This window comes from Zophobas morio, unplaced genomic scaffold, assembly GCF_036711695.1.
Source record: "Zophobas morio isolate AGI-343-1 ecotype UQ-CSIRO unplaced genomic scaffold, CSIRO_AGI_Zmor_V1 ptg000024l, whole genome shotgun sequence".
NCBI lineage: Eukaryota > Metazoa > Arthropoda > Insecta > Coleoptera > Tenebrionidae > Zophobas > Zophobas morio.
Genome location: NW_026972129.1, coordinates 7,387,548 through 7,397,872, shown reverse-complemented (window position 1 = coordinate 7,397,872; position 10,325 = coordinate 7,387,548). Strand labels below are relative to the sequence as shown.

Here is a 10,325-nt window from a genome sequence, read left to right as displayed (position 1 = left end):
CACAAAATAAAATAGACGTCTTAAAAATTGTTTATTGTTTAGTTAATGTGCCTCAGTCTCGTGTTAACATCATTTTTTCGTATGGCTTTTCTTGAATGTGAGTGTTCAAATCGAATCTAAAACAAATACAAAAATTAGTATAACATAATTATGTATACTTACATTTAGATACGTTATACAAATAAGTTGTAAATGAAAGGTTAAAGTATACAGATATTTTAATTTTAACAACAAATATTTTGAACAACCTGACTTTCACGTACGAAACGATTTAGTATAGGACCTAATATACTATATTTCGAAAATATAGTGGTATAAAATCACATCAAACTCGACTAGCTGTAAAATGTGGAACTCTCGTTTTATTTCAGTAACGAAACGATGCTACAGCAGAATTACCCTATGGCAAGTTCATGCAATATTTCGTGTAATAATGTTGAACCAACTTAATAAATTCTGTTTTTCGCAGTAGACGTGAAGTTCTCCCTACGATCGTGTGAGAACATGTCGCAATTTTGCAATAAATCGACGCAAAACAATAATAATTTATCTTACTTTACTTTATTATCCCGTTTTTGCGGATAAAGTGGTACTTTATTCCCTAGGAAATACAGTAAGAACAATTTAAGTGAAATACCACATTTTAATCTTTTATTTATTAATATTAACATTTACATTAATAGTAACCAAGAATTCCTGATTTCTATGGCCAACAACTGAAACCTTGCTGGTCTTGCTAGTTGAAGTTTCGTCTCTGCTGGCTGAAGCGTCATTTTCATTATTTTTATTATCGGTCACAATCTGTTTTGCAATTAGCGTTTTATTTTTAGCTGCAGATTCTATGTAGGCTTCTGCAACATTTTCATAATTCCAATCGCCTAGACGCTTTACAGTCGTTAAATCAATACCACTGTCTGCCAACACAGTGGCCGATGTTCTTCTCATGCAGTGCTCAGTATATAATTTAGCATCAGGAAGCTTCAAACAGCTTGCAATAATCGGTGGTATTTTGCCTAAAGTATTTTTTCCCATTGGTTAAGTTGAATACTTTCCGTTTTTATGGAAAATAAAAAAGCGTCTATGGTTGGTGTGTGATGGTCTGATGGTCTAAGAGATACTTCCGATACAGCTCAATTAATTTCAGCAATGATTTTGTCCTTAGGATTTACAATATGAAAAGACCAATCAATCCTGGTTTTTGTACCTTTGACGTTAAGAATTATAACCGCTCCTTCATCTGGAATATTATCTACTGATAAATTTAAGAGTTCTTGACACCCATACCATCATTATGCTCATCTATTAAATATTCGCACATAATATAAACTGTTAATTTTATAATAAGAAACCGTTTGGGGCATTAAGTATACTTCATCTGGAGCTTCTTTTATGAACAGTATAACTTGATTCTGCTAAGAATTTTTGACTTCTTTGCTCTATAGCCTTCCACATTTCTTTTCAGAAAACTTATCAACTTTGAAAATTTACTGATGTCTACATTATGATGAATAAGTAAATTTGATTTAATTTTCGAATAGTACGACCAGAGTGATGAGGTTTTATAGGATTCAGAAATTTCAGAAAAACTTCAAGAATTGTTGGTAAGCCTTTTTATACACATTTTTCGATTTCTGAGGAAGCAAATTGGACGTTACATCTTTAGCTCTTGCAGTAATGGCCAAAAGTATATCAAACTCTTCTCCAATGTTCATTTTTCCATTTTTGAATAATTTTATTCATAGAATTAAATACAATTGAATACTTTGACTGTTTTTTTTTGACACACAACACACTCGTTTCCTTGACAATTGTCAGCCCACTTTATTGAAATATATCCGTAAGGAACAATCATCATTTTCGTTTGTAATTTATTGTTAATTTAACCAGTTGGGAGGACAGTTTTATATACATCTCTGGAATAAACTTTCTTAATCCCGTGACTAAAGATGCTCTCGCTCCCTTCAGTAATTCATAACCCCTTAATTGTTAATGTTGGATAATTTGTATTTGCAATGAATGATTTTATCAAAAAATTTGAAACAAATAAGAATGAAAATTATTTATTAATATTTACACTATAAAAATTATTTGAACCGTTGATATTTAAATACACAAATCCAAACTAAGTTGGGCCTTCAGATAGAGATGGAGAGTGCGCTTCCTTTTCATATGTACACTTGCGAGCATTGAAATCGGGCCACTATTCACATCTGACTTTGAATCAAATTTTCCACCGAACTATATTACACTTAAAGAAAGTAAAAAAGCCAAAAGATCAGATGTTTGTCTTTAAAACAAAGTTACGAAAAACTTCATAAAATTGTTTTGCAATATTCTTCTTTGGACAACTCATAAGCTATGCGATTTTGATGAATATGAAAAAAATGAAATGTCACCTTGACAGTCGCAATTGTTGAAATATTTCAAACGTCTTTCTCATTGTATCTACTACTTAAGACATGGAAAAAATAACTTAATCACTTCAGAACCAAAGCGGTTGTTTTCCTTTAAATGGTTATTGCCCTCGCTTTCCCAGGATATTAGTCTCTACTCACGGGAAAAAACAGCCGCTTTAGACCCTTGGTTATTAATATACTATTTATTTTGCTTGCGTGAATAAATTGCGGTTAAAAGTTATACAGTTGAAAATATTTTCCTTGATTACTATCGTTTATTTATTTAATAAATGGCAAACACTTGAAGCTGCCGCACAAGAGGCCGTGTGACTCTTAATCCCCATAAATTCCGATTCGTCTACGAGACAATAGATACCACCATTGGGAATTAATGAGAAAGTACTTTTTATTTTAATTCTAAATAAAATGTTCTTAAAAATTACAAATATCAGTTTTTCATATTGAATCTATCACTAGTGCTCATTTTAGAATTCAAAATGATAACAAAAGTATCTTTTATATCTGTACATTTTTTTTAATGACGTCCTTACCTTTCCTGTATTTCTGGGATCGATATCGATTTATGCAAGTTTTCTTTGTCTAGAAGTGCATGCAGTTCCTTCATGTACGCCGTAAACCGAAAACTTTTCAGTATTTTCTCAATACATGACAGTTCCCTAAAACTTTAAATAAAATTGTGAAAAATTAGAAGTAAAAATTGTGCTACGTTGATCCATGTATAGAAAATATTCCTTCCGTAATTGTGGTTCTGAGAAGATGATGTCGATCAAACAACATCTTTAAGATCTGTTCTAAATATTGATATTTTTCACTCAACGGTCCGGTGCGAAGTTTTTCAAACAGTTTCTTCATTTGCTCTTTCATCGCACTTGAGGCAGCTTCTATTGCTGATCTTTCGTGCAATAATGCTCTGAGTGACAAGGTGGTTTTTCGAGTCTAAATTTGAGTGACTATCATGTTAAAGGCGAGACAAGGAATCAATGCGGACACGTCATTAATGACGTCGTTTCCTGACCAACAGTAAATTAGCAATACCGAACCAACATCCGCTTTCGCAGCTATAAGATTAAGTTAGTGTTTTGTGGCATTACGTTGGCACAACAAATAGTAAAACCTACAGTACCATGTATTGGTTTGTACAATTGTACATTAATTTGACAGTAAAGTTATTAGGTTATTACTGTTAATTTTCGATCATTTATTAGCGTTTTGTTGGTTCTATGCTCGTGTAATCACATCAGTGCCTTTCAAAACTGCAACAATTCTTATTAGAACTTCAATGGCACTTCTGCCGCGATTTCGTTAGGTTGTAGGTACCTACCAAAATAAATAATACGTCAAAAAGAAGCGTTTGCATAATGTTTCAAGCAAATGGTAGCATGTTTAAGTGAGAATTTTATTAAAGAACGACGTAACTGGAGGCCTCTCATTGACAGTTCTCAAACCGATTAATTTAATTTAATTTAATAAAGTGGTAAACACATGACGTCATAAATACTGCCCGTGACGTGTACGCACGGATTATTTTTACTAAAGGCGGTATGTACAGTCATGCTCACATAAATCCTGTACAACCTTACGTTTACGTTGTGTCAAAATGAATACAAAATCAATAACATGGACACAAATTCCGGTTGTTGTCTGTACGGAATTTATGTGAGCATTATTGTACATAGGATCTTATTGAAAAAAAAAACTGGTCAAATGGTAGTGACATGAACGTCTTACTGCCATTGTTTTTCATTGACCTATGAGAACCTGATATTCTCATCTTGTCCATTTTTTTTTCTCAATAAAACAGTACATATTCACGAGAAGCTTCACCCTGGCTTTGGCTTTGATGATTTAGAAATAAACATAAATTTTTAGGTTAAACAAAAATTAAACAAATCCAAAGCAGAAGCTTTGAAAAACCAATTTATGTACAAATCATTGCAATAATTATTCCAATGTCGCCCTCACTTTACTCACCATATATTAAAATAATGTCATATTTTTTCATCGTTTAAATATATTATGCATCAGTTCTGGCGAAATGTCAAATTTTAATATCTGTAGCAGTTATCTAACATTACGTAAAGGTTGTTACCACTAAACAGATAAGTATGCTTTACTTTTTTAAAATCAAAGACGGTTTTGAGGTTGTATTTCTGGTTGTGTTTTGACTTTTTCAGGAGCGCAGCTTTTCGTGAATGTGCTTGTATTTTTAAATATACCTATATTTCTATAATATAAAATAATGTCATATATATTTACGCGGTAACCACGCCAGAGTGCTTGAATTTTAGTAGCGCAATTATGGTAATATTTAATGCTTAAAGCGTCATAATATTCTTTTAATAGTTCCGGTAAATGCCGTCGAACCAGCCAGCCTCTTACATACTTCTGGACGAAAGTGACTTTTTTGTGCCAGTCTTTGATTAATTGTCGAGCAATATAACCACGCCACGTTTTTTGTATGGTCACAGCAGAAACGTATAACTTTTTGTCGATCGCTGCGAAATTCCTAAAAGATGGAAAATAATTAAAAAATATAACAATAACGTCCTACTGAAGAAAAAAAGGGGCAAATATATGTTATATTATTATTATAGAACTGCGCGACATGTTCTATTGTCGAGAGGAAGCATACAACGTGGCTTTCAAATAACGAAATAATTAACACGCCTTTATTTTTCATACCTTGTCTGTCTGACTTTAGCAGACTATTTTAACTTTGAATTTGCGACGTTGTGAAGTTATGTAATTTTTTGATAATGCGAAGATTCACAAAAAAATCACAAGAGAGTTATTTTAAATGTCTTATAAACACATGAAAATTGAGTTAGTACGCAAACTATCAATTTTTACTTCTCGAGCGTAAGCGGAGGAAGTATTGTAATCGAATCCATCGACGGACTGTTTATTTTTAGCTTTTCTCGACCTTTCATGACCTCTACAGTACGAAGAACTAGATCTCCAGTTTTCGTCTGTCTGTCTGTCTGCTGTCTGTCCGGATTTTTATTAGACAGATAATTTCCGAAACTATCAGACCAGTTGTTGTCAAATTTCATATATGTATAGGGATATCGTGTAGATAGGTAAAAGAATAACCAAAATTTGGATAATCAACCCACCAACAATCTGATGAAGTGATGACGTCCGCTCAATATATTACATAATAACATTAATAACAATACCGAAATTTTATGAAATAATATACTACTGCACTTGTGGTTTATGAATCTATCTTGTTTTTGTATATTATTACTATATTTTTTTATTGCTTAAATCATCTTATTCTTTACGATCGTAGTACGAAACCCAGTTAGAGCAGGCTTGGCTGAGTGGTAGAGCTTCTGCTTCACGGACCTAGATTTGACGAGTTTGAAACCAGTCTGCGGCATATTTTTTTCTCATTAGATGAAATAAATTTAATAAAAGTAACCACTCCTCAATTTTTTATTGCTCAAATTAAGAATGAGTCATCCCACTTTGTCGAAAGTGTGAGAATATGTCTTTATTTAGTAATGATTAAATCAGAATTATAATAATAATATTCAGAACATTTTGTTCTGTTTTGGTTTAATTAATAATTTCAATTCTCTCTTTTGAGGCGACACTCTCATTCAAATGAAACTAATTAAAAATTATTGATTCACACAGTCGAACAGATTATTCTAACTATTATTATTATTATTATTTTTATTAAATAAAGACAAGCATATTCTCACCTTTTCCGGAAGGTGGGGTGACTCGTTCTTAATTTGATAAATACAATATTTGTTATGACGTCATAAATGTGTGTATAATACACAACGGGAGAGAATGAGAAAAAAAGCACGAAAGGTCAAGTTTCGCATCGAACGCGGGACCTCGGTCCGCGTTCCGAACTCTTATCCACTACACCACGATCGGGATGTCTTGCGACAATGGTAAACTGTTATTATACTGTGTATACTGTGTATTTTTGCAAAAATTTGGACGGTTAGGAAAAACTCAAAGCGGATTCGTACACCACACGTGCAAGAGTATATTGTTGTGTAACAGTTAAATCAAATAAACATAGAATTAGTTGAAATGACGTCATCAAATTCTTGGTATCATCCCACTAACAATTTTATGACGTAATTTCAAAGAATTCAAATGCAGGAGTTATTAGTTATTAAAAACAATTTCGGTAATGTTATTATGCAATATATTGAGTGGACGTGATCCAATTGTTGGTGGGATGATTATTTAAAATTTTGGTTAACGTTTAACTATCTACATGATATAGATACAAAATTTGTGACAACAATCCGTCCAACAGTTTCGGAGATTTCGTGTCTAATAAAAATAAATACAGACACTAGACAGACAGACGGATGAAAACGGGAGACTACTTTTTTCATACTGTAGGGGCATGAAACGTCGAGAAAATATAAAAGTGGCCATTCGTCCGATGGACTCGAATACTATACTTCCTCAGCTTACGGTCGGGAAGTTAAAGGGGAAAAAAGTTGATACAAGAGTTTTCAAAATATCTGCACTTTTATGTGGAAAAAAATAGTAACATTGTTTTAGTTACATTGCCTTAACATACGCAGATGAAATAGAGCAAGATTCGATCTACCTGGTGATTAAATCTGGAGATTGTTATTTTTCATGCTCTATTCTGAAAATAATATTTTGCTACAAATTATGTACATTTTACGTAGTGTCTATGTGCTTTTTTTTAAATTTTATTAAGATGGGAAGTTCAGTATAATATACCTACCATAGACGGTATATAATGTTACACGATTTATATTATCTTGGTGCTTTAAATTATTTCGCTGTAGTTTTTGTCTACAAAAACAAATAGTGCTTTCTTTGCTCTAGCAATAATTATTAAAGTGAAGCAAAATAAAACATCTACATTTAAAATTGAAATTATAGTTACATAAAATGTACTCACGAGTAAGTCTCAAGAACTCTTCGTTTTATCTCAAACGCATCACAACACAAGTGAAAAACTGATGCCATTATTACAGAAAGTAGATACAGCCAGCCACACGTAAATGATTTAAGTGACACAAATTAGTTGTTTCGTACTGACTTTCAAATAGTGATATAAGCCTTCTTTAAAATTTCAATTTCATTTTTGTTTATAAGTACATGTTTTAAAATAAAAACAATATACATACATGATTCTTTAAAACGATTACAAAATTGCCAGTAACCCTTCGAGCTTACCGAGAATCGTAACAATTTTGTTTATTAATTAGATCAATTGTATATGAAATTACGTAATTACAACGGGAAGTGAACTTTAAGAAATCCTAAAAAACAACCAATCAAAAAGCTTTGTTGATTTCAGTTGGTAACAAAAAAAACTGCAGTGGTGATTTTCATATTATACCGTTGAAACTTCAATTAACGTCAAAGTTGTCATCACCAAACACGCAGGTACAAACAAATTAAGTCAATTATATTAACGTTTGTGGAATTTGAGTTTACTATCTCCCTTTAAAACGTTTTGAACATCAAAACCTTTTCAAAATCTGCAGTTGAGTATGAATTAGTTATAACAACGTATGTTTATTTTCTCCCATGTCAAACTAGGATTTAATACTACAGTGCTGTATTTATTTTCAAGATAGATGCACTGTGGGTGGGTTTTTAATTTTGGCAAATGCTATACAGGGTTTTTATAAATGATTCTAAGAGAGAGTAGTTGGCCATGGAGTTCAAAAATCCCGCTTCGCTGAAAGCGTCGTCTTGTTGATTTTTTTTTTAAATTATCAAATCAACGAAGGAAACGGCTGCAAGTGTGCCTATAGTTTAACAGTTCTTCCTTGTCATTTGTAACCTGTCATTTAATGTTATCGCTTTTATTGTTCTAACATTTTTAAAGTGTGAATTACAGTAATTCTTGCTGACCCAAGCTCAAAACAGCAAAGCAGTCGTTTTCAAGACTCTTCGTGTTTGCGTACGAAAATTTTGTTTTTGTGCTAGGAAGCGAAGACATTGAAAATGGGTTATTTTGTTAAACAAGACACTGTCATTGTTACGTCTTATTATCGCAAAGGACATTCGTAAACGGAGAGTGTCAGTCAGGAGTTCCTGTGAACACTGTCACAAAGCAGTGAAAAAAAAAACTGCCTATATGCATCCTTACAAAATAACTATTGTACAACAACTTTTATAACAGATCCTTCACGCCGCGTAGAATATTGGAATTGGTTTCATAGTACTTTAAATGATGATAAGTTACTAACTGGACCTTACATTTTATAATGATGAAGCTTGGTTTTATTTATCTGGCTATCTCAATTCTCAAAATTTTAAAATTTAGTCAGCGGAAAACCCACACAATTTTGTAGACACGCCTCTTCATCCTTTAAAAATTTTAGTGTTGTGGTGACCGAATTTAAATCAAAATTTTCGCGCTGAAATTAATTAACAGCGGCGCGAAATCACATTTGAATAATTTGAATTTGAAAGAAAAAAAATGAATCACAAAAGGGAAATCGTTAAACATCGGCAACCAAATACGCACGTAGCGCTTAGGGGTAGTTTTGCATGATTATTGAGTTAGATGGCGGCACGTAGCGCTAGGGAGTTTTGAGTTACAGGATTAGAGGGTTGGTAGAGAAGCTGCATGGCGTAGCGTCATTATCTAGTGTTGGGCATAATCGATATATTTCACTAATCGAATGAATCGAAATAATCGTTTAAAATAATCGAATGATCACTCGAAAATTCGATTATTATCCAGTGCGCATGACTTAACGAAATTTGAATCGAACATTCAATTACGATTTATTTATCGATTGAAAATATTTTATTACAATGTCAGTGGTCCGTATTCCTTTCCCTTAATTAATATTTAGAGATGTTCGTTATTTTTATTTCTCTTTGGTATATGCTTTTATCGTATTCTTTTCTCACTAATTCTAATCAAAATTTTAGAAACCGAATGGCTTAACAAAAAGAAAATCCGACGAGCCAATTATGTTTGTAAATTACACTGCTTTTCAAAAAAATTGCAACATTTACCACGCCCTGCATATTCGTAAAATTGTCGAAGCATTTCGACCGATTCTTCTTGCAGCAATTTCGCGGTACGACAAACCAGCCTCTCGCATAGCCACAATTCTGCCTGTGTCAAAGGCGCCAATTTGTTCAAATTTAACATTTCTTCACATCGGTGGCATTTTATTGCATAAAGTGATACAACTGACAGACACCCATAAAAATAAAATGTAAAATTTGTTAAAAAAAAAATGATAAAATTTTTTACTTCTTCACCAAGAAAAACATGAAAAATATTCCAAAGCGTGCGTTGTTTTCCACCATATTTTCATCATCTTTTCCGGAGAACATGGTGCTTCGATGGGTGCATATAAGTCATTAAAAACTAGCCTGATGACTCTTCTGTTAATGTTGATATGTTATGGAATTACCTTGATGACAAAATTGTCCGATCCACAAATGTATTAGCTGTTTCACCAAAAGCAAAAGCTATTGTAATGATAAAGCAATATTTATCAATGCCAAACATAGCCCGAACATGCAATCCTTTGAGCTTTTGGATGGAGAATAAAAATTTGTTTCCCGAATTATTCAAGCTCCATGAAAAATATCTTTGTGCACCAGCCACTTCCGTACCGTCAGAAAGAATATTTTCGAAAACTGGTCTCATAACCAATTTGCGAAGAAACCGACTTGCACCTAAAAATTTAGATTATATTGTTTTTTTAAACACAAATTTGCAAATGTAACAATTAAATAAATTTTTATATTCCTAACCTTTCGTTATTGACATGTTCATCTTCAAAATGACATTTCGCATTCGCAGTGACACTTGTAACACACTACCACCAACCTAACAAATGAAATTTACTAACGATTTCGATTATTTTCTACGGTTAGTTGCCTGAATCCGAATGAATTATTTCGAAA

At 32.6% G+C, this 10,325-nt stretch overlaps 1 protein-coding gene across 2 annotated transcripts; it reads right to left on the bottom strand.

Annotated features, from left to right (window-relative positions):
• Positions 1–14: 14 nt before the first annotated feature.
• Positions 15–10,291, bottom strand: LOC135135463 (uncharacterized). Of its 2 annotated transcripts, XM_064064520.1 has the most exons (6): positions 10,173–10,291; positions 9,827–10,094; positions 4,674–4,923; positions 3,124–3,353; positions 2,948–3,073; positions 15–116 (listed from the first exon to the last, which is right to left on the bottom strand). In XM_064064520.1, exons 1-6 carry the CDS (start codon positions 10,213–10,215, stop codon positions 53–55), a joined length of 981 nt encoding a protein of 326 aa, XP_063920590.1. In that variant the 5' UTR covers positions 10,216–10,291; the 3' UTR covers positions 15–52. The 2 variants fall into 2 exon arrangements, with proteins under 2 accessions (XP_063920590.1, XP_063920592.1); XM_064064522.1 differs by lacking the exons at positions 9,827–10,094; positions 10,173–10,291 and adding an exon at positions 7,336–7,455.
• Positions 10,292–10,325: the final 34 nt, after the last annotated feature.

Bases quoted from the DNA above. Each gene is read 5' to 3' on its own strand.
- LOC135135463 (XM_064064520.1), bottom strand. From the start codon at position 10,215: ATGCGAAATGTCATTTTGAAGATGAACATGTCAATAACGAAAG. The intron at 4,924-9,826 runs GTAATTCCATAA...TCCATCTTTTAG, and splicing joins CGGACAATTTTGTCATCAAG to GAATTTCGCAGCGATCGACA. The intron at 117-2,947 runs GTAAGGACGTCA...TATTTGTTTTAG, and splicing joins ATCCCAGAAATACAGGAAAG to ATTCGATTTGAACACTCACA.